The sequence below is a fragment of the Carassius auratus genome, chromosome 29, assembly GCF_003368295.1.
Source record: "Carassius auratus strain Wakin chromosome 29, ASM336829v1, whole genome shotgun sequence".
In the NCBI taxonomy this organism is placed as follows: domain Eukaryota; kingdom Metazoa; phylum Chordata; class Actinopteri; order Cypriniformes; family Cyprinidae; genus Carassius; species Carassius auratus.
The window spans coordinates 19673032-19697425 of NC_039271.1; the positions used below are offsets into that span (position 1 = coordinate 19673032).

The window sequence follows — 24394 nt, forward strand, 5'->3', positions numbered from 1 at the left end:
TTCTCATAATTTTTCATCTATAAATAAAAAGTAAATACAATTATTATAATTTTTTTTATACATAATGGCAATTGATGTAAAAGTAACACATTTCTGTGAGTGTGTGTTTTTTTATTGAATGAAGATAAGATACTTGAGTCTTATTATTAGGGCTGCAGGGATACACAAAAAAAAAAAAAAAAATTTTAATAACTAACTGGTGTATGTCTTAATAATTTGTTATTTTTCACAGGCAAGAGTAATTCCCAACAATGACAGGAACAGGAGCTACTCTGTGGTCTATGTCCCAAAAGTGGAGGGTCTGCATAAGGTAACAAAATGAAATTATTATTTTTTTATTCTTCTTAGGTCTTGTCATCACACAACATTTTGTAAGGTTTAACAAAAATATCTTTAACTGTGCCAGATGAAATGGAGTGATTGAATCTAAGGGGTTATTTCTTTTTTCTTCAGGTGAAGGTGTTGTTTGCTGGACAGGACATTGACAGAAGCCCTTTCCTGGTAAATGTGTCTAAAGCACTGGGAGATCCGAACAAGGTGCAGGCCCGCGGGGCAGGTTTGGAACCGGTGGGCAATGTGGCCAATAAACCCACCTATTTTGACATCTACACAGCAGGTAAAGTCAGGGAAATGATGCTACTCGCTGTTTGCTGTGAGACTAGAGACTAGTTAAAGCTCCTGATGTATTTGTGACTCCTCAGGTGCAGGAGCTGGTGATGTTGGTGTGATCGTTGTGGACTCTCAGGGTCGCAGAGACACAGTGGAGATCATTCTGGAAAACAAGGGCGACAGTGTTTTCCGCTGCACTTACTGCCCCATTCTAGAGGGCCCTCTCACTATTTATGTGACATTTGCTGGCCAGCAGATACCTAAAAGCCCTTTCACTGTCCACATCTCAGAGGGTGAGACACATGTCCTCACTTTGTGGCTGATGATCTTAATTCCTTGAAAAAATATGATGAGTTGATAAGTTAGAAGGGCTGGTGTCTGTTTACGGTCACATTATTGTTGAACACCAAAGCTCTTAATGCACCAAGAAAACAACAAGTGCTTTTATTTGCCCGAGCCTTGACTTGTTGTTTTTTGCTGTGTTAAAAGCATGCCACGTTCTTTCTAAAATTTCTTATGCCCTGCTGAAAAGACTAGCACGGTTTTACTGGAAAATCTGGTTTGCTTACTGTTGAAGACCAGCACCCAAAACACAAGTTTCATGCTGGTCATTTCAGTTATGGCATTTTGTGTCTAAAGAGCTTATTTCCACTTGTAATGAGTTCAGAGTTGTTTGATTGACAGCATGCTAATACTGGACAAGTCCCAGAGAAACCTGCTTTCTGTGGCGCTGACTGAGACCAGGTTGTTTGGTTTTGAGCACCGATTGCTCACTGCTTCAGGGTTTCACCACCCTTTCGATGATGATGAAACGATTTGTGTTTCCTCTTTCGCCTGTGTGTGTTGTTCTAGCTCCTTCGAGCGGCCGGCAGATCGGCTCCCCGGTTCACATAATCCCTCAGTCTATGCGCACACCACCCTCAGAAAAGGCCAAGAAAATGCCTCCCCCAACACCACCCAAAAACAGGCGACCAAGTTAGTATGGTCCACCCCGGGGTCTTGACAGATGCCTGCTCGAGCTTGGTTCCTTCTCTCCTGTCTCCTCTCCTCCCCTCACCCTGGATGTGTCCTCTCAGACACACCACCTCTGGCTCGTTGGCATGCGCTGGCGCTTTGTCCTCTGGGGCAGCTCAAATCAACAGGAAGCTCAGATAGAGACAGGAAATGATGGAACGAAAGTGTGTATGAGTAAGAGTGAGAGTGTGAATGGGAGTAAGAGGTGGATTGGACAAGTGTTGTGAATGCTGCTGCTGGTCTTGTTTTAACCGATGCAGAAAAAGTGCCACCATGCAGTGGTGGGACTGGACGATTACTTAACAGATGCTCAGCACACCAGCACCACTTTGGATTGGATTCTGCTAATATTTATAATTTAATTATAATTCAGAATTTAACAAATTTGACCAAATCCCATAATTAATCAATTGTTTAAAAAATATTAATAAAATAAATTAACAAAGTAACAAACCGGTTTAAATTAGGGCTAAATATGTTACTCAATCAAAAATCTAGATTGTTTATTTATTTATTTATTTATTTATATATATATATATATATATATATATATATATATATATATATATATATATATATATATATATATATATATATATATATATATAATTTTTTTTTTTTACATATATTTTATTTTGTGTAAAATGTGTTATATCAGCCCTTGTTTAAACTGTTCACTTTAACCCAAACTGATATTTTGAACTATTTCACACCTGCAATTTTTAAATCTCTAAATCAAGATGCCAGATCTCTACTTGGCATCAGAGAGCCAATGTCTGAGTGACCGTCTGGATGTGTAATACAGTCATCTTCATCTCAGAGATTATCATACTCATCCATCGTCATCATGATCGTCGTCATCATCATCTTGGCAGTTGCTCGATTTGGCTGTGTCGCTCTATATACTAACTCAGAGAATGGAAATTCTTTGATTTTCTGACTTAACATGATTTCCTAACCGAAATATACAATTAACTCACTTTAACTCATTAATTATTCAATTAACACTCCTTTTTTTCATGTAAAATCAAATTAATTTTGTAGTCTTTTGTCTGCCTTTTTATCCAGTGCTGGAAGAAACCAATTATGGAAGAAGAAATTGTTTGATCAGATCTGAGAAAGCACTTAGGATTTTGCCAGACTGCTTTAATAGATGTTTTATTGCTCTAAAAGAGCTCTTTAGTGAATTTAGTGTTAAACACCAAACCCCAACAGTGAGCTACTTATTAAAAAAATGTTTCATTCAAGCAGAATATTGTTAAAGTTTCTTATATCTTTCATAGCTGGTTCTTGTATGTAATTGCAAATATTGTGTTCATTTTAAGTCATTTTTTATAAGCTCTTGAAAACACTGATCAGTTTGCCTGTAGTTTTGATTATAGTGGTCTCACTACATTCCTAATGGGATCTTTATGAGGTTAATAATTGCTTTGTCATAGGCCTTTATAAGAAACATTCTTTCTTTGGCTGTTCTTCATTGCTCGTACCTTAGGCTGGGTCCATATGCATAACTAACTTTGACAACTTGTGAGATCGAAAATAACTGCTCTTTTCTCTTTGTAGCGAGTAACCCGAATGCCTGTCGGGCCATTGGACGTGGCCTGCAGCCCAAGGGTGTGCGTGTGAAGGAGGTGGCTGACTTTAAGGTGTACACGAAGGGAGCAGGCAGTGGAGAACTACGTGTTCAAGTCAAAGGGCCGAGTATGCGTGCCACTGTTTTGACTGCAACAACAATTGTTTCTGATTTAATCAACATTGCATTGTAAAGTTAGTTCGCTGAATTCAATTTTGTGATTGCAGGAGGTGGCGATGAGCCCGTGAAAGTGCAAGACCTGGGAGATGGTGTGTACGAATGTGATTACTACCCCATTTTCACTGGAAAATACATTATCACAATTACTTGGGGTGGCCACGCCATTCCCCGTAGGTAAGGGTGCTTCTAAATTTCCACCTGTTTACTGTGGTATCGTCCCATTTCTGTTTCTCAAAATATTCAAATCTGTTGACCATATTAAAAAGATCATACATGATATGGAAATGTTACTCCAGAAAGATATAATCTAGGAATTATGCCGATTATCATGAACTACCATCTCACTTCTGATCAAAACATCTAAATATGTGTAGCCCATTTGAAGTTACCATAAGTGAAGATGCAGGCCCTCAGAAGGTGAGGGCTTGGGGTCCAGGCCTGGAGACTGGCATGGTGGGCAAATCAGCTGACTTTGTGGTTGAGGCCATTGGCACTGAGGTTGGAACACTGGGTAAGAATCATTTTTTATCATTGAGCCACTGTACCCAGGGATCTAGTGTTTATGTAGATCTTCTCCACTCTGGCCCTCAAGGTCCGGTTTACTGCAGAGTTTAGATCCATCCCTTATCAAACACACCTGGATTGTTATTGGCAGGTGAGTTTGATCAAGGCTGGAGCTAAGCTCTGCAGAAAAGTGGACCTCGAGGGCTAGAGCTATCAACCCCTGGTTTATGGTGTGATAAGATGTCTGGTTAATGCTTGAAAACTCCTTCCATGCACAGGTTTCTCCATAGAAGGCCCCTCACAGGCTAAGATAGAGTGTGATGATAAGGGAGATGGATCTTGTGATGTTTTGTACTGGCCCACCGAGCCTGGTGACTATGCAGTCCATGTCATCTGTGATGATGAAGATATCAAAGACAGCCCCTTCATGGCCCACATCCTCCCTGCAGCCAATGATGTCTTCCCTGAGAAGGTCTGCTCTGTGATATTTGGCAATAATGATTGCACATTCATTGGCAAATTAAATGACAAATAATAGAAAAAAGATCTGCACACTGTTATTCTCCCTTTATTCAAAATTGAAAAATAACAATGTTTCGGTTTGGATGTACCTTTTGATCTTGCACCTGGCCAAGACATTTTTGGATGTGCATATTTTGACCCTTTCTTAATATTAAATGACAGCCATAGCTAAACTAACACATGTTTTTATGCAGGTTAAGTGCTATGGCCCTGGACTAGAACCAACGGGGTGCATTGTAAACAAACCTGCTGAATTTACAATTGACGCCCGTGGAGCTGGAAGAGGACATCTACAAATTTATGCTCAGGTACATTTTCATTCAAGTCCCAGAGGCCTCATGCCTCACTTCACTGGTAAAAAAACTTTTTTGTCCATCTTTTGAAGGATTCAGAAGGCTTCCCCATCAACATCCAGATCACAGATAATGGTGACAGCACATATTTCTGCGTCTACATACCCACCAAGCCCATCAAACACACTATCATCATCACCTGGGGAGAGGTCAATGTTCCCAGTAGTCCATTCAGGGTGAGAGCTCACAGCCAGACATTTTTATGTTGCTGTTTGTCAAAAACTTTCATAATCTGGATCTACAACAACCATTTACTCGACCATATTAGATCATAGATTCCATATTGGATTATAACTTTACAAGAACCACTGTCCTCCAAAAGCTTTACATTTCTAGTTTTACAGTACTCTGGTCTTTCTACATTTCTCAGGTGACCATTGGAGAAGGCAGTCACCCAGAGAATGTGAACGTTCATGGACCAGGAGTGGAGAAGACTGGCTTGAAGGCCAATGAACCCACATACTTTACTGTGGATTGCAGCGAGGCTGGACAAGGTTAGAGCAAACATGATTTCTACCATTTTCCAAACATCTAGAATGGTCAAATTCGGAAATGGACAAATAATTATTTTTCTCCCATCTGTTCTGACACCTTAGGAGATGTCAGCATCGGGATTAAGTGTGCTCCTGGCGTGGTGGGACCTGCCGAAGCAGATATAGATTTTGACATCATTAAAAATGACAATGACACATTCACAGTGAAGTATACACCTCCTGGAGCTGGACGCTACACCATCATGGTGCTGTTTGCTGATCAAGTAAGTCTCAGTCAATAATATCAACATTTTCTCAATGCAATTTGAGACCTATAAACCCAATTTTTTAATGAATTAACAGGAAGTTCCAATTAGCCCCTTCCGTATCAAAGTCGATCCATCCCATGATGCCAATAAGGTGAAAGCAGAGGGTCCCGGACTCAACAAGACTGGTCAGTTTGATTGTCAGTGATTGAAATCATAAGAAAGTATGTAAAGACAGCTCATCTCATTTGCATGTTATGTGTCTGTGTCACAGGTGTGGAAGTGGGCAAGCCGACCCACTTCACGATCTTTACTAAAGGAGCAGGCAAGGCCACGCCTGAGGTTCACTTTACCACAGCTGGGAAAGGAGAAGCCGTCAGCGACTTTGAGATCATTGATAACCATGACTATTCTTTTACTGTGCGTTACACTGCATTACAGCAGGTGAGACACTCCAACACTGGGTTGCTGTTCATATAAATAGACACCAAGAGGTCACATGATGTTATGACTATTATAAATTCTATCTTGCTCAGTCCTGTATGTTTTGTGATTCAGGGTAACATGAGCATATCTGTGTGCCATGGCGGTGACCCCATCCCCAAAAGCCCTTTTACTATCAATGTTGCTCCTCCTTTGGATCTAAACAAGGTCAAAGTTCAAGGACTCAACAACAGTAAGTCCACAGCAGTTTGTGTGTGAAATGAAATTGCAGCTGTGTCGATTGTAGTTATTTGTTCATATTTTGCGTGCCTGTGTGTTTAGAAGTGGATGTAGGGAAAGATGAGGAGTTTACCATAAACACACATGGCGCAGGAGGTCAAGGAAAGGTGGACGTCAAGATTACTTCACCTTCTCACCGACCAATCCCGTGCAAGGTTGAATCTGGAGCATCCAGTGAGGTGCACACTGTTAAGTACATTCCCCCGGAAGAGGGGCCCTACAAAGTGGACATCAGCTATGATGGAAACCCAGTGCCTGGAAGTCCTTTCACGGTGGAGGGAGTAATGCCTCCAGATCCCTCAAAGGTAAGAGTCACAAATAGGAGAATGGGATTCATTTGTTTACCCGTCATTGTCATATTGAACTGAATTTCCATGATAACTGCAAATACTTTCGATTGGAAAACATTTGTTAACTAAGTGATTTCATTAGAGATACAGGATTGACATTTCAAGTCATTTATGGATTCTTATGGAGGGCTGCAAACATACTGCTGGCTGTGATGATAAAACTCTCCTTATGAGGAGAAACATGGAATGTATTTTAGGAGTAACAAGACAATTTGGACTGTACTGTGAAATCTTTATCGCACAAATCAGAAAGACCTTCAGAGAGTTTACGAGCCACTAACCAGAGTCAGAATGTTCAAACTAAACTAGAGCCAGATTTTATAAAACAACTTTTCTTGATCCTCAGTGCACCAAAATTTCTGTTCCTAGAGGTTTACTCGAGGAATGCTGGTTCCATATGTAACCCCTCTCTCCCGGGTCCTCTCTGATGCTCCTTGCACTTGCTCCGAGCAGGGCTCGAACCAGGGTCTTCTTCTCTTGATATCAGGGAGTGAGGTTTACCTGCACAGCACTACTCGCTGGCCTCCGTTACACTCATCCCCCCCTAAACCTCACTCCCATCCGGGTCACGGCACCAAGTAACCCCTCACTCCCGGGTCCTCTCTGACGCTCCTCGCACTTGCTCCGAGCGGGGATCGAACCCGGGTCTTCAGCATGGGAGGCGGACACACTAACAAGGAGGCTATCGCTAGTGCGTCTCTTGAGATTGGGGAGTGAGGTTTACCTGCACAGCACTACTCGCTGGCCTCCGTTACACATAGTCAAACCATTTAATTCTATTTTATTTCCTTTTTGTTTGTTGCCTGTTCTCTACAGGGCTGGATTGTTCCAGTGAGGGTTTGTCTTCTCTAGTTTGTATATTAGCTGTGTCAGTGAAGAAGCCTGAAACAAACACAAAAGGCCATTAAGCCATTAAATTATTAGAGGACAGTTGTGTTTAACTGATCTGCCAGAGAAAAGTGAACTCAAATGTAGTGTGCCAAGCAAGGTACTTCATCCACATGTGGAATGGTTGCTCCATTCTCTGTTTTAAATTTTCTGGTTCTCTTTCATTTTTTTTTATGTTTTTTTTTTTACTTTTCTGATTATTTCTGATTAGAATTCCATTTTGATTTGTTATTAAAATGCAATCTTGACCATAGTTTTGTCATACTTTCATTTCAAGGTCCGAGCCTACGGCCCTGGCCTGAAGGGAGGTATTGTGGGTAAACCCGCTCCGTTTGCCATCGACACCAAAGGTGCAGGTACAGGGGGTCTCGGGCTAACTGTGGAGGGCCCGTGTGAAGCCAAGATCGAGTGCCAGGACAACGGCGACGGATCTTGCTCGGTGTCCTATCTGCCCACTGAGCCTGGAGAGTATTCCATTAACATCCTGTTTGCTGATGCTCACATCCCTGGTTCTCCCTTTAAAGCCATGGTTCAGTCTGTCTTTGACCCTAGCAAGGTCACAGCTAGTGGACCGGGACTGGAGAGAGGAAAGGTCAACGAAGCGGCGTCGTTCACGGTGGACTGCTCTAAAGCAGGAGATGCGGAGTTGACCATCGAAATTATTTCAGATTCAGGAGCGCAGGCTGAGGTTCATGTCCAGAATAACAACGATGGAACATATTCTATCACCTACATCCCTCCTTTCCACGGAATGTACACCATCACGATTAAATACGGAGGACAGGCAGTGCCGAAGTTCCCTGCAAGGGTGCAGGTAGATCCTGCTCTTGATACCAGTGGAATCAAGGTCTATGGTCCAGGAGTAGAGCCCAAAGGTAAGAAGGCCCATTTAAATGTGCTTGTGTTTAGTACCAATGTGTTTAACAATGTGCTTCAAAACTTGGTATATTTTCACAGGGGTACTCCGAGAGGTCACTACACACTTTGTCGTTGACACTCGGGTTCACAGCAAGATGGGCGGAAACCACATCAAAGTTCATATTGTTAACCCATCTGGTGCCAACACTGATGCGTTCATCACCGACAAAGGAGACGGCACTTACAGAGTGGAGTATACAGCATATGAGGATGGTAAGATATTCAGTACACAGGGAAAAAAAACGTATGTTGAATTGATTTTTCATTTGGATGAATCGCACACAAACATTTTAGTATTTAAAATAAACTCAATTAAATTAAAATTTACATTAAACTAAAATTGCTATATTACAGTAAAAAAAAGCCCTCAAAAAAATCCAGCCATCTAATTTATTTGTTTTGGAAGTTACAGTTGTTTTTAGCACATTTATTGTACAAGAGACAGAAATAACAAATTATCAATAGTACTAGAAATAAATCTAGACCAGGCCACAATTCAGTTTTTTTCTCTGTCAGTAATGTTTAGTTCATGCACTTTGAGTTGACACAATAACTGAATATTATATAATTTGCATAATTTGCATGTCTGTCATTTTCTTACTTCATGCTGACTGAAGCCAGCCTGATTTTCCGCCCTAGTCTTCATTAATTTAACAGGCCATATTGGCATTTCTTCTGAACTGAACCTCCCTTTACTACCTGAGAATCATGGGACACACACACTCAGAGCTGTATTTTATTCTGAGCACGGCTGCTGTATTGATTGTTCTGTGTGGAGGTCAGTGATGTGAGATGAAAATTCATTCATTGTTCATTGTGTTTTGAGCAGAGACTGCTGATGTCTGTTTTCCTATGATGCCTTGATAATATTCCATCACAATTATCGACTGAGATGACAACCCCCCCCCCCCCCAAAAAAAAAAAAACCAGTCCCTTTCCGTATAGTCACACACAGTCTTTAGGGCACTTCTTAGACAGGATAAGATGCACTGAGGCACCCTTATAGCCAGCCAATAAAATTAAAGCTTGCCAGAATGAGAAAGTACTTTCCAGCATGAAATCTATAGATGGAAGAGTGCTTTATTTTTGTCTTTGTGCAGGTGTGCATGTGATAGAGGTGCTGTATGATGAGGTACCAGTCCCCAAGAGCCCGTTTAGGGTGGCGGTAACCGAAGGTTGTGATCCCAGCCGTGTACGTGCATATGGTCCCGGTCTGGAAGAGGGTCTGGTCAACAAACCCAACCGCTTCACTGTGGAAACCAGGTACATATTTCTTTAAAAACCTGCTGTTGAACATGAACATGTTCTGGAATGGTCTATTTTGGAAACGTTGAGTCAAAAACAGTCTGAAATACCTTCTATGAGCAGTTGTTTTATGTAATCGCTGACTCTTTTTGAGCAGTTGTTTTATGTAATAGCTGACTCTTTTTAAATAGTTTGGATACTGAAAAAAAAAAAACCCCTCACCAATCATTCAATGCCAGTCACTGAGAGTGATGAACATTTAGCAGTGAACCCTGTATGAATAGTTTTAGTGTAAAACAAATCTGGTTTACTTTTTTAAACATTGGTGTCTGCATGTTTTGGACTGGATGTGAACAGGGCTAAATATAAGTACATAACTTTTTTAGATTTTACTGTAACTTATGTTTTCCCCTATGTCTGTATTTTCCTGTATTTCTTTCAGGGGTGCTGGCACAGGTGGTCTTGGCTTGGCCATCGAGGGTCCATCAGAAGCTAAGATGTCTTGTAAAGATAACAAAGATGGCAGCTGTAGCGTGGAGTATATTCCTTTCACTCCTGGAGAATATGACGTCAACATCACTTTCGGGGGTCTGCCTATCCCAGGTATGATGTAGTTTCCTGCTGTCTAACTCATTTTATGGTTTGTTTCTAATTGAACTCAACATACTAATTATACTTTGACATTGTATTTCAGCAGTTTGAGAATATGAGAGTGTTAAGACCTTTGAAAGCAAATAATCATGACAGTTCGATTTAATGCTTGCATATTTCATACCTCAGGTTTTTGGATTTTATGAAGAGAAAGCAACTGTACAGTTTTTGTGGGTTTTTAGGTAGTCCATTCAGGGTGCCTGTGAGGGAGCTGGTGGATCCTAGTAAGGTGAAGTGTTCTGGTCCTGGTTTGGGCAGTGGAGTTAGAGCACACGTTCCTCAGACCTTCAATGTGGACTGCAGCAAAGCTGGATTCGCCCCACTGGAGGTGCTGCTGTATGGACCTACAGGTGCAAATAGACTGGAAAAACACACACAGAGTTTGAACAAATTCCTTGAAGTATATAAGTGCAATTTATGTTTTAGAAATGGAAGTACTAGAATACCAGAAAAGCTGACTTAAAATGTGAACAGAACATTTGTATGTGTTTAGCAAATCTGAGGAAGTGAATGACTTAATGTAAGTGAAAGGACACAAAAACCATAGCTGTAGTTCCAAGTTTGTACATTAGTTTGTGATGACCTTGAAAATGACAAACCGGTGCTGGAGAAAGTCCTGGATTTGCATTCAGTAATGTCCATATGAAGCCTGCAGACCCATTCATCAAGAGTGTTTTACAGTTGTCTAGACTAGATGACAGGGATGCAGAGGGATCAACTGTGTTGTTATTCTAGGGGCGACAGAGCCAGTGGATATCACAGACAATGGGGATGGCACACACACAGTGATCTACACTCCTGCTAAAGATGGACCGTACACTGTGTGTGTCAAATATGCAGATCAAGAAGTGCCACGCAGGTGAGCGGGCTTCTCAAAGAATGAATAAAGTCTTAAAATTAATGAAGCAAATAGACTGTGACCAAAATCTTTAGCACTGATTTAGAAACTAGAAGAACACTTCCAAATAAAGGAAGAATGTGATGATTAAATGTGTTGATTGTCCTTTTTTTTTTTTTTACCTTTTAAGTCCATTTAAGATCAAGGTGTTGCCTGCTCATGATGCCAGTAAAGTCCGTGCAAGTGGTCCTGGACTGAACGCTTCCGGGGTTCCCGCCAGCCTGCCGGTGGAGTTCACCATCGATGCCCGTGACGCAGGCGAGGGTCTTCTCACTGTACAGATTCTGGTGAGTTACATCAACACTCGCTCAGGCCTCTCTCGTTTTTTTTTTCATGTTTTAAGACAGAGGTTTCCCTTGATGATCACTTGTGCTTTAACGGCCACTGTCCCCCCTCCGCTTCCTCTACCCTGACCTCTGACCCCTTCCCTGCTGTCACTGTAGGGTCCGGATGGGTGCAGGCAAGAGGCCTCTGTGTTTGTGGAGGACTGGGGTAGGAGGGTGTGGGAGAACCACATTGTAAAGGGCACCATCCCCTTCCATATTCTTAGGATAGGATGTGTAAGGCCTGCCCCTCCTTTTGGCCTCCTCTTGGCCTCCTCTTGTTGTTATAACTCACCATGTCTGGCATCCCTCCCATTTGCCATAGGCCCCTAAGTGCTCATGGACCGTCCCCTTGCTACTGTACTCCCTGCCCCAGTTCACTGTGACAGTGAAGTGCAAGAAATGACTTGTAATTTCTTGAGGGTGATCCTTGTTTTTTATAATCATACTACTTTACATTCTGAAAAGGAAGGGAGAAAACTTCACTTAAACCAAACTACACACATGCAAAAGCGTCCAGAAACATCTTTGTCTTGCACAAAAGTGGCTTTTTTGAATGTGAGAGTGAACCTTTCTCCCAGGCAGCCATACTTGATCATTTTGTAGCAGTCAAGGGGACTTGACACCCTTAATGTTGCCCTTATGTTGTCTCTGTGGACTGACCTGTCATTAGATCTAGGCTAAAACCCTATATGTGGTTTTCCACTACATGACTAACAGTTATAGATGCTTGCTATGTAATTGTATGAGGAATATTGCCTTGTTGAATATTTACTACATTTTATTTTAGCAATTAGTTAAAACGTTGTTGTATTCAAATGAGAAATCAGATTTCTATATGCAGGCTAACAAGAGCCAATGAATATATTCACACATGCACATGCATTCCCATTTGCATGAACACACTATAACAACTCATTCATTTTGCAGGACCCAGAAGGAAAACCAAAGAAAGCGAACATTCGAGATAACAGAGATGGAACATACACCGTGTCCTACGTTCCAGATATGACAGGACGCTACACTATTACAATCAAATATGGCGGAGACGAGATCCCATACTCCCCCTACCGCATACATGCTCTGCCCAGTGGAGATGCCAGCAAATGCCATGTGACAGGTAAGTTGCAGACATCTACCGTACATATGTCTCTACAGTATGTGACTTATTGTTTCATTAAAATGCAATCTGAGCATGATCATGAATTCTAACAGCTCCTCTTGTTGATTTATTAGTGTCGATTGGTGGACACGGATTGGGTGAGTTTTTAAAAATCAACATAAGTTATCTAGATTACATTTTGCAAGCATTTTATGTAGGATCAGTTTAGGCCATTCTTTGTCACTGAAATGAATTGCAAAAAGTGGCCCAGTGTACATGAATTCAGACTATAATTCTCTGAATGGTGTAGTAAATTTGCTTTGCTGTGATTGCGGTCCCATGGGCAGGCTCTGGGCTCGGACCAACTATTCAAATTGGCGAGGAGACCGTTATCACTGTGGATGCAAAGGCTGCTGGGAAGGGGAAGGTCACTTGCAAAGTGTCAACTCCAGACGGGGCGGAGCTAGACGTGGATGTGGTGGAGAACGCGGACGGGACATTTGATATCTACTATACCGCTCCAGAACCTGGGAAATACATCATCACCATCCGCTTTGGAGGAGAGCACATTCCTAACAGCCCCTTCCATGTGGTGGTGAGCACCTTCTGTTGCTATGCATTCTGAATAGTGTGTTTTGCATAATATTTGTAAACTACTATACAAAATGTTTTGAAAGAAAACTGTCTGCATTTATTTGATCACAAATACAGTAAAAAAAAAAAGTAATATTCTGAAATATTAATATGATTTAAAATAACTGTTTTCTATTTGAATATATTTTCAAATGTGATTTATTCCTGTGGTGTAAAGCTGAAATTTCTGCATCGTTAATCCAGTCTTCAGTGTCACATGATCCTTCAGAAATCATTCTAATATGTTTATTTAATGTTCAAGACATTCCTTAATTATTAAATGAAATGAAATGAAATGAAATGAAATTAAATTTATGCATTTAGTAGACACTTTTATCCAAAGCGACTTACAGTGCATTCAGGCTATCAATTTTTACCTATCATGATATTATTAATGTTATTATTAATATCATTGTTGAAAACAGTTGTGCTGCCTAATGATTTCTGTAGAAAACAAGATTTCTTCCAAGATTCCTTATGAATAAAAATTCAAAATAACAACAATTATTTTAAATACAACATTTTTGTAACGATGTAAAAGTCTTTACTGTTGCTTTTGATCAATTTGATGCATCCTTGCTGGTGTTAAATAATAATTTCTTTAAAAAATGTACTGACCCCAGTAGTGTGTTATATTTGTGTGTTTGTTTTTTTAATGCAGATGATCATATATCATTTCAAAATATGGCTACAAGTGCATGGTGTGTTTTTATAAAATAATAATTCTCCCAAATAAAAACCTTTTTGTACCTTATTCATTGAGATGATGTTTACCAAATTAAATTCCAGTTTAATGGGTCAAATTCAATTGGCTGCATATAAATGTGTGTCGTGTGAAGCCCTAAACATGTGACCACCTCCTTCTCCAGGCATCTGATACCATCCCTATAATTGAGGAACCATGTGATAAACTACAGTTACAGCAGCCCTACGCCCCCTACCAGGGCTACACCCCCCACTGGGTACACAACACCCCTAGTCATCCGATAATGTCCTTAACGCTCTCTGCTCATCAGCCTTTGTCATTACTCCTTTTCATTTCATCCATCTTTGCTTAATTTCTCATGAGCTTTACTACTGATGTCTTTTTTATTAAATGGCTAGTAGGTTGATCATGCATTCATAGAGTTTATGAATAAGTTGCTGATCTCCAATTGCAGAGGGATTGTTTTGCACAAGGTTCTTTGTTGCTGCTGCTTTCATGACTTTATTCCATCTGCTGCAGTCCAACCAGCCTGGGCCCTTGACTGTTTTTTTTTTTGTTTGTTTTCCAGCCATTAACCCATTGCATGCACTTCTTCTCACTGTTCTTAGTTAGCAATGCAGTGATGCTGAAATCTCTTTCTCTTCTAGGCCACGGAGGAACCAATTTCTGCAGTGGATGCCATGGAGCCAATGCTTCGCCCATTCAATCTGGTCATTCCATTTACTGTACAAAAGGGGGAGATTACAGGTATTAACACTTATTAAAAAAACTAAAAAGTTGATAATTTTTAGAGGTGCAATGAAGCATGCATCTTTTCACAGAGGCCTACAGAATTTATTATTTCTAAAACATGCTTTTTTTATTTTTAGGTGAGGTTCATATGCCCTCTGGTAAAACTGCCCATCCTCACATCACTGATAACAAGGATGGGACTGTGACGGTCAAATATGGCCCCACCGAGAAGGGCCTACATGAGATGGACATCAAATATGACGGGAATCACATTCCAGGTATCAAAACAATTAGATGTTCGCTGCTCTAATGTAATAATTGTTAATTTCTGTGATTGATGTTGATCATCTTTAAACATGAAGTGTCACTCTTTCAACATTGCTCTTACAGGAAGTCCACTGCAGTTCTATGTAGATGCCATTAACAGCGGGCATGTGAATGCATATGGCCCTGGTCTGAGTCACGGCATGGTCAACAAACCCACCACCTTCACAATCGTCACTAAGGACGCTGGAGAAGGTAATACACACACACCAAGCCCAGCAGCCAAACGGCCATATTGCATTCGTTTCACATTGACTTCCTACATTGCTCTCTCATCTTCTCTCAGGTGGTCTGTCTTTGGCAGTGGAAGGCCCCTCTAAGGCAGAGATCAGCTGTAAGGATAATAAAGATGGCACCTGCACTGTGTCCTACATGCCAACAGCACCAGGAGACTATAATATAATCGTCAAGTTTGATGACAAGCACATCGCTGGAAGCCCCTTTACAGCCAAGATCACAGGTAGGGGTTTGTATGTGCCCAAATATGGGTATGAGTGAGAGAGAGAGGATGAACAAGAGAGGGCAAAGTTATGTCTCTCCATAAACGTCTGTGAATCACTAAATTAGCTGCCGTGTGTGTTTATGTGTGTGCGCGTGTCTTCACACCTGGAGAATTGAACCACATCTGAAGTGCTTCTAAAAGTAGGAGCCACTTCCTGAGAGTTTTTAGAAACAGGAAGTATCTGTTTCCCCCCTCCTTCTGTCTCACTCTCACTTTGCCCTTCACAACATTGCTCTCCGCAACGGAACTGGGGTTGCACCCGCACAGTTAATGTTTATTTTTAATAACTGGAGCATATATGTTAGTTGTGTGTGTGTGTGTGTGTGTGTGTGTGTGTGTGTGTGTGTGTATATATATATATATATATATATATATATATATATATATATATATATATATATATGTATATATATATATATGCAAACACATATATTTCTGTCTCATTCTTGATGAAGGTGATGACTCCATGAGGACGTCCCAACTAAACGTTGGCACAGCCACAGACGTGTCACTGAAGATCACAGAGACGGACCTGAGCTCCCTGGCCGCGAGCATCAGAGCCCCATCTGGCAACGAGGAGCCCTGCCTGCTGAAGAGACTGCCAAACCGTCACATCGGTTAGTCACTCGTCAGGCCTGCCAGCACCTACATGCGTCACGTCTGAGCAGAAAAGTGGAATATAAAGAAGCCAGATCACATTATTTGGGAATGGATTCTGTTACTTAGGGTTTAAAAGACCCCAAATTTACATTTCCAACAGGAAGTTCAGATAGGACTTATTGAAGTTTGTGTACACCCCTGCAAACAAGATGAGTCACCATTATTTAGGTACATTTTCCTAGAAGACTGTGAATGTAATTATACCACTTTTAGAGACTAGATAAACTTGTAAGGTTTTTCATAACAAGAAAGTCTTAGACCTCTGACTAATGTCAGCAATCAAACTCTGAAACTTTCTGACGAGTTGATGCCTGTAGTGTTTGCCTCTAAAACCTAATCTTAGACTAAGAGCTCCTTCCTGTGATTTCAAAGAGAATCGACTATCAGCTCAGAAAAGGCCTTTGATGTACAGCCAAACCCTGAGGCCTATCTTTTTCTGTTGGATATGACTGTGCTACCGTAAAATACTTTATAAACCTGAAAAAAGAACTCATTCCCATTGCTTTTTGCCTTTAGGAATATCCTTCACTCCTAAAGAGGTGGGTGAGCATGTGGTCAGCGTGAAGAAGAATGGAAAACACGTGACCAACAGCCCATTCAAGATCAAGGTGGGCCTGTCTGAGATTGGAGACGCCAGTAAGGTGAAGGTGTTTGGGAAAGGACTGATTGAAGGACACACCTTTGAAGTGGCTGAGTTCATCGTGGACACCAGAAGTGCAGGTAAATGGTATTTACCTGGCTTCCATAATGTACAGCATGTTTTATTTTTGCCGGCAAAATTTCAGAATTTTAAAAGACCAATTTAAACCATGCAAAATTTTTCGCCTCTCAATAGCACAGTTTCTTATTGTAATGACAATTTGCCAAATAAATTTCGTAGCACAACATTTAAAAACCTTAAGCCTGAAGAATACTTCAATATACTTTTGACACACATGCTTAGCATTATCTGAATCCATGTGTACTTTTTTGTCATGTATGTAAAAATCAAAGTGTACTTGCTCTGCTTTTCCTAACTGTATTAAATCGTAAAACCCACTTGGTTACCTTAGGTTATGGAGGTCTCGGTCTGTCCATCGAGGGGCCCAGCAAAGTTGACATTAACTGTTCGGACGTGGACGACGGAACATGCAAAGTGACCTACTGCCCAACCGAACCCGGAACTTACATCATCAACATCAAATTTGCCGACCAACATGTGCCAGGTGCAGCACAGCTCTCAAACTTAAGTCTCTTTAAGATGCTTCCCTTCTGAGGTGGGAACTCCTTTAAACTCTTTATGTTGCGCCACAGGAAGTCCATTTACAGTGAAAGTTCTGGGCGAGGGAAGAATGAAGGAGAGTATCACCAGAAAGAGACAGGCACCGTCAATCGCCTCGGTGGGCAGCACTTGTGACCTCAACCTCAAGATTCCAGGTGAGGAGGGAATGATTGACTCCTGTGGCCTCATGGGATATGTAGTGTCCATCAGATGCTCACTACAGAATCTCACCAAAAGGGTTTTCGCCTACTGTTCTATGAAATCTGACATACTACTCGTCTCACATACTATTTTTTGCCTACTACTATAGGCATATTCAGAAATAGAGTTTGTCTCTTTTTCCCACCTGTTTCCCACTGTCACTCGTCACTTCCTGTATCTTGAATCAGAACGGTTCTGTATGAGGCTGTATAGAATTTAAGTTTTGATAAAAAAAAAAGACAGGAAAGAAAACAGAATATGTTTCCATTCTGCTTGGAAGCATGCATTTCTTGTTTCTCCTTTTTCATCACTCCCTTTCTTCCTTCTTCTCTTTCCTTCCTCCTCTGTCTTTCGGGTTCCACGTCTGCAGGGAACTGGTTTCAGATGGTTTCGGCCCAAGAGCGACACACCCGTACCTTCACACGCAGCAGCCACACCTACACACGCACAGAACGCACCGAGATCAGCAAGACCCGCGCTGGCGAGACCAAACGGGAAGTGCGGGTGGAGGAGAGCACCCAGGTGGGGGGCGACCCCTTCAAGGATGTTTTCGGTGGATTTCTGGGCAGGGAAAACCTGGGATCCTTCAGTAGTGCCCAGGAACGACAATCAGAGGGTGTGTGTGTGTGTGTCATTGAGCGTTGTTTGCAGGTTAAAGTCATGTATATATATCATTTATATATATACATATATACTTTACTATTTACTCTTACAGGAACTTTCTTTCAAGTTTCAAGTTTCTTATTGTATGTCTGTGTGATGATATCATGGTATATGTGTGTTTATGGAGTTTTGGGTGGCAATGAGCCCACTTTTTCCACTGCAGACCTTTATGACAGGAGAACCAAGCTGGAAAATCTGAGCAGCCTTCAACTCTGCGGGCAGCCCAGCCAATACATCATCTTTTATAGAAGAAATGCCTGAAATTTTAAGTGAAATGTCTCATGTGTGCCATTCTCTTTTCCTTTCCCTCTTTCTCTCTCAGGTGAATCAGGTACGCAGGAAATGACCGCACAGGTGACGAGTCCCAGTGGTAACACTGAGGATGCTGAGATCATAGAAGGAGAGGACAGCACCTATAGTGTGCGTTTTGTGCCTCAGGAGATGGGCCCCCACACTGTCAATGTCAAATACAGGGGACAGCATGTCCCTGGGAGCCCCTTCCAGTTCACTGTGGGGCCCCTGGGAGAGGGAGGGGCCCATAAGGTTCGGGCTGGTGGTACTGGATTGGACAGAGGTGTGGCTGGAATTCCAGGTAAGAGACAAGACTAAAACTAAAACTGTTAGAAATAATTGTTGTTCATTGAAATAAAGTAAAATATAAATAGTAGATGGAAAAAAATATATTTTTAAATGAAAAACTTACGTTATTTTAGTGTAAAGATACTATTATAGTTTTAAATTAATATTTTGAATTAGTTTTTATTTATTCTTTATTTTAGTTAAAGTCTTTTTGTTGTTTTTTGTCATTTTAATTAGCGTTTTTTCATATAGTTTTTATACATTTTTATTTCAGTTTTAACTATTTCATTACTAATTGTTAAATGAGAATTAGAAAATTTGCCTCGGCAACTAGCAAAAATAAAATAAGTTTATATTTAAAGAAACCATTTTTATGCTTTTAGTTATCTATTACAACCATGCTTTTCAAGGAGCGTAAATTGATATATATATATATATATATATATATAAATAACTTTTTTGGGTGTGATTTTTAGCTGAGTTCAGTATCTGGACCCGTGAGGCCGGTGCTGGTGGTTTGTCAATAGCTGTTGAGGGGCCCAGCAAAGCAGAGATTTCCTTTGAGGACAGGAAGGATGGTTCCTGTGGGGTGGCCTATGTGGTACAGGAACCTGGTAAGTGCTAATGCTAATTTTAGTGTAGTGTTTGCTTTAGGAATGGAATCTTCCATTTAAATTTTATGAATAATTATAAATTACACTGATTTATTTATTTATTTAACTTCAGGTGACTATGAGGTGTCAATCAAATTCAACGATGAGCATATCCCAGACAGCCCTTTCATCGTTCCTATTGCATCAGTGTCAGATGACGCCCGCCTACTCACCGTCACCAGCCTGCAGGTGAGTGATTTCATATCAAACATGCTCACACACTGACTTTATCAACACACTCTCTGAGAGACTGTGAGAGCACTTGATGGAGAGCACAGGACAGCTTATCACGAGTCGAGACAAGTGTTCTTGCAGTTCCCTTAGCGAGGAGTGTAGAAGGAGTTTCTCAGGAAAGATAAATGAGCATGACAAAGTAGCAAATCATTTGTTATGTTGGCCATTGTGAATATGCGTAGTGAGAAAGGCTTATCTTTACATACTTCTTAAGATTAGATGATATATAAAGATAGTGTATTTGGCTGTGTCTCTGCAGGAGATGGGTCTGAAGGTGAACCAAGAGGCCTCGTTTGCCGTGCAGCTGAACGGAGCGAGAGGGGCGATTGAGGCTAAGGTGCACACACCGTCTGGAGCAGTGGAGGAGTGTTACATCACTGAGCTAGACAATGGTGAGCATATGTGCACATACCCAGGAGTATAAAAAGTCAATTATTTTGTCTGTAATAAATTATGTAAATAAATATATATACTTTTATTAAACATTTTATTATACTATTTTGTATATTTTATATTATTATTTATGCTGTATGGTATTTTTCAAATAAATAAATATATATTTTTTTATTTACATACACGTGTGTATCTACTATTATATAATATCGTCGTATTATACATTTTTATTATATTCTTTCATTTTGTATATTATATATTTTCTCTAAATATATTTATATTTATAGAAAAATAGTTTTGGTTTTACATATTATTCATTATGCATTATATATATTTTTTTATCAATTTATATATATATATTTTATTTTGTTTTATAATTATTGTATTGTATTGTTATTTATATAGGTTTTATATTTATTTTATATTTATTTTAAGTTATATATTATTATCATTTATGTGTATTCAATATTGAATATATATTATTTTATTAACCAAATTTTATTATAATACTTAAAATATAATATTTTGTATATTTTTATTTAGTGTTTAATATATTTTGTTACATATTTTATTACATTAATTTTAGTATAACAAATACTATTTACACACATGTGGGAGCATATATATATATATATATATATATATATATATATATATATATATATATAAATGAATTTAATTAATTTATATCATAACATATAACCTATTTGTGTGTGTGTGTGTGTGTGTGTGTGTGTTTGTATATATAGATGTATATATATATATATATATATATATATATATATATATATATATATATATATATATATATATATATGTGCATGTTCATTGTAATATTTTAAGACACAATATATTTGATGTTAGTTTAGAGCATATAGTTAGTGACTGCATTTGAACTCATTCAATACTGCATGCCTGTTTGTGCAGATAAACATGCAATACGGTTTATTCCACGGGAGAACGGTGTCCACTCCATCGATGTCCGTTTTAATGGAAGTCACATCCCAGGCAGTCCCTTCAAGATCCGTGTCGGGGAACCCGGCCAGGCGGGAGATCCAGGAATGGTGACGGCTTTCGGGCCCGGCCTGGAGGGGGGAACTACAGGTGTGACACCATCAAGTAGCCAATCACAAGCGTTAAAACACAAACACACAGAGACTCACCGGCTTCATCTCATCCTTCACAGGTGTACCCTCAGATTTCATTGTAAACACATGTAACGCCGGCTCAGGAGCTCTGTCGGTTACCATCGACGGCCCATCGAAGGTGAAGATGGATTGTCAGGAGTGTCCAGAAGGATACAAGGTCACCTACACACCAATGGCTCCCGGCAGCTACCTCATCTCCATCAAATATGGAGGACCGCAGCATATCGTGGGCAGCCCCTTCAAAGCCAAAGTCTCTGGTGAGATCACACACTACAGTACATTACCAGGCCCTTTCTGCTCTTTACATTTTCTTGGAGAGACACAGAGCCAGGTGTGATTTACACACAGATAGCCAAAAGGTGTCTGTAGTCCACCATATTAGATTATATTATTGCTATTTTTTATTATTAAAGTAACAGGGACAAACATTACTGCAGATGCACCACAGTCAGCCAAAGGGTATTTTTCATGTGTTCCACCCTGAAAACGAAATATTATTAATATAAAAATATAACACGAAATATAAAATAAAAACGGAAGAAATTGTTTTATTACATCATTTTATATTATGCCTTTTTGCTCCATAAATATTAAAAGCTTGTTTATGAGTAAATAACTATTTTTAAAACCTGGTTGTGATATTATATAATCAGGCAATCCATAATGTGATGGACTGGATTTGAAACCATACAAGCTTATGGCAACTTAAAAAAATGTGTGAAACTTTACTTGAGACTAATGATTGATGAGGGGAACATCTTTCAACCCACTAGCACAACAGCTCATCTTTTATAAAGACGCAAATAAACAAGAAGAAATTCACTCCTCCAGGTGCACGTCTGTCCGGAGGACACTCTCTACACGAAACATCATCAGTTCTGGTGGAAACGGTGACCAAATCGTCCTCAGTGGCCGGATCGTTCTCTACTCTGCCAAAGTTCTCGTCCGATGCCAGTAAGGTGATCTCCAGGGGGGCCGGACTCTCCAAAGCCTTCATTGGCCAGAAGAACACCTTCACGGTAGACTGCAGTAAAGCAGGTACAGCGTCCCGAGCAGTAAAAAATAATGCATGTTTGTGCATAATGCTCTCGTACAGATGACTAAACAGCTGTTATTTTGTCTGTTCAGGGACAAACATGTTAATGGTAGGAGTGCATGGGCCAAAGACTCCCTGTGAGGAAGTGTACGTCAAGCACATGGGCAACAGAATGTACAATGTCACATATACAGTGAAGGAGAAAGGCGACTATATCCTGATAGTCAAATGGGGAGAAGAAATGGTGCCCGGAAGCCCTTTCCACGTCACCGTGCCTTAAAGACTGTCTTTAAACCCTCTCCACTATGCAAAGAATCTACTGATCGTCCTGGGACAGAGAGGGGACTCGCCAACAATGCCTTTTCATGACATATTAATCAAGAAAATGTCTTCATCTTCTATATCTGCATACGCTTTATCCAAAGTCCATTATGTGCTCATTTCACATTTGGAAATGTACCGTAGTTTTTTTTGTATTCCGTTATTTTAGATGTTGTGTGACTAGAGAACATTTGATGGAGACGTGAATAATGAAATGCTATTTTGAAGATGCCACATGCTTAAACACATCCATCTTGTAACCAAAATTACTGTCCGGACCATTTGCAGACATAATTTAACAGATGAATTATTTAATCTTTTTTTTTTATTTTTTATTTTTTATCTAATGCTAAAACTGGTCTTATTTTTATGATGGAATAACATGATTTAATCTGGACTACGTTTAAAGGCGGTCCTAATCAAAGGCTTAGTTTGAGCAGAGAAAGCCTACTGGACCAGGTTCAGGCTCTCGCTGGGTCTAAACCGGTCCCGGGTGGCCCAGCACCCCTGCAGACTGGCTTGTGTGATTGGTTAGTTTTTTTTTGTATTAAGCGGTGTAGCAGAAACCGTTCAGCATGTGAATGTTTGAAATCCCACAGTTTTTACAGTGACTATGTTAAAGAGCAACATTTTATAGTGATTTTTATATGTATGAATTTAAAATAGAAATGTATGGAGAAACACTAATTGTTTGATATTTTAATCTACTGTTTGGTAAAACTGTGCTGGCATATTAAAGTTTTAATTGCTACTGTGCTGTTTATTGATGTCCATATGCATGTTATATTATATTATATTATATTATATTACATTACAGTAAATGCACCACAATGCAAAATGTTTAATATTTTCATCTGTAGTACAAGTTACACCTTTATATATACAGTATATATATATATACAGTATATATATATATATATATATATATATATATATAAATTTTTCCCAGTTTACATACATATATATATATATATATATATATATATATATATATATATATATAAAGATATTTGTAAACAGGGAAAAATGGCATTGCTGTTCTTATTCCTTAAATAAATAAAACATTACGGTGCAAAATAATTAACTGCTAAAAAATATCAACATTTACCATACATATTTATAAAAATAGCAATATTTCCTTTAGCATTAGAATATTAATTGTGTGCCATATGTTTGTTGCGCTCGCAGCCACTAGAGGGCGCTCTCACACTAGCTCAATGCCAGGTGTTGTTAATGAGGCTTTAGTTACAGGCGCGATCAATGAAAGCTGGCCAGGAGAAAAGGTCCTTCAGGTCAGTGTTTGAATTATACTCTTGATTGAGATTTAAAATAGCAGAGATTTCCCAATTTATCCCAGATAAACCAATAAAAAGTCATTTTAAATAAGCACAAGTATTTTAGTTATCAAGTGTAGGATTAGGCTGTCTTGAGAGAAAAGATCTGTTTCCTCTCTGGCCCCATCACTAACACAATTTAGGGTGAACCATACTTAACATGTCTGGAGGAAAATGGCTTAAAATAGGTAACTAAGACTGGAATGATTAGATTAGATTCTTGACTACACTCAGAATGATTCTGAGGCCTGAAATGTGTATAAATGTGCTGCTGTCAAATTATATATGTGTGTGTGCTGTAATGTGAAATGCTCAAATTACCAAGATCGTTTCCTTCCAGTTTAATGAGCATAACTGTGTGTTTTCCTCATTCTTATTATATTTCTGCCACATAATTTGAATATGTGTAACATTCTCAGTTA

At 39.7% G+C, this 24394-nt stretch overlaps 1 protein-coding gene across 7 annotated transcripts in view; it reads left to right on the forward strand.

Moving 5' to 3' along the window:
- LOC113048322 (filamin-C-like) overlaps window positions 1–23389 on the forward strand; it is a 45333-nt gene extending 21944 nt beyond the window's left edge. The window contains exons 6-49 of one of the 7 annotated variants that reach the window (XM_026210071.1): window positions 233–310; window positions 454–616; window positions 702–902; window positions 1462–1584; window positions 3187–3324; window positions 3424–3550; window positions 3751–3887; window positions 4159–4352; window positions 4597–4710; window positions 4788–4931; window positions 5126–5249; window positions 5352–5512; window positions 5592–5682; window positions 5769–5938; window positions 6053–6170; window positions 6260–6522; window positions 7733–8330; window positions 8413–8586; window positions 9474–9636; window positions 10061–10221; window positions 10452–10619; window positions 11005–11128; window positions 11298–11454; window positions 12421–12610; window positions 12727–12750; window positions 12940–13187; window positions 14095–14187; window positions 14579–14678; window positions 14801–14941; window positions 15054–15182; window positions 15274–15447; window positions 15945–16106; window positions 16666–16869; window positions 17202–17354; window positions 17443–17565; window positions 17982–18227; window positions 18597–18866; window positions 19330–19467; window positions 19580–19695; window positions 20000–20132; window positions 21061–21237; window positions 21320–21538; window positions 22113–22319; window positions 22410–23389. In XM_026210071.1, coding sequence (XP_026065856.1) covers window positions 233–310; window positions 454–616; window positions 702–902; window positions 1462–1584; window positions 3187–3324; window positions 3424–3550; window positions 3751–3887; window positions 4159–4352; window positions 4597–4710; window positions 4788–4931; window positions 5126–5249; window positions 5352–5512; window positions 5592–5682; window positions 5769–5938; window positions 6053–6170; window positions 6260–6522; window positions 7733–8330; window positions 8413–8586; window positions 9474–9636; window positions 10061–10221; window positions 10452–10619; window positions 11005–11128; window positions 11298–11454; window positions 12421–12610; window positions 12727–12750; window positions 12940–13187; window positions 14095–14187; window positions 14579–14678; window positions 14801–14941; window positions 15054–15182; window positions 15274–15447; window positions 15945–16106; window positions 16666–16869; window positions 17202–17354; window positions 17443–17565; window positions 17982–18227; window positions 18597–18866; window positions 19330–19467; window positions 19580–19695; window positions 20000–20132; window positions 21061–21237; window positions 21320–21538; window positions 22113–22319; window positions 22410–22597 — 7326 coding nt within the window. In that variant the 3' untranslated portion in view covers window positions 22598–23389. The remainder of the gene's footprint in view (window positions 1–232; window positions 311–453; window positions 617–701; window positions 903–1461; window positions 1585–3186; window positions 3325–3423; window positions 3551–3750; window positions 3888–4158; window positions 4353–4596; window positions 4711–4787; window positions 4932–5125; window positions 5250–5351; window positions 5513–5591; window positions 5683–5768; window positions 5939–6052; window positions 6171–6259; window positions 6523–7732; window positions 8331–8412; window positions 8587–9473; window positions 9637–10060; window positions 10222–10451; window positions 10620–11004; window positions 11129–11297; window positions 11455–12420; window positions 12611–12726; window positions 12751–12939; window positions 13188–14094; window positions 14188–14578; window positions 14679–14800; window positions 14942–15053; window positions 15183–15273; window positions 15448–15944; window positions 16107–16665; window positions 16870–17201; window positions 17355–17442; window positions 17566–17981; window positions 18228–18596; window positions 18867–19329; window positions 19468–19579; window positions 19696–19999; window positions 20133–21060; window positions 21238–21319; window positions 21539–22112; window positions 22320–22409) is intronic. The other 6 variants (XM_026210075.1, XM_026210073.1, XM_026210072.1 and 3 more) reach the window with 6 other exon arrangements.
- The last annotated feature ends 1005 nt before the right edge of the window (window positions 23390–24394 follow it).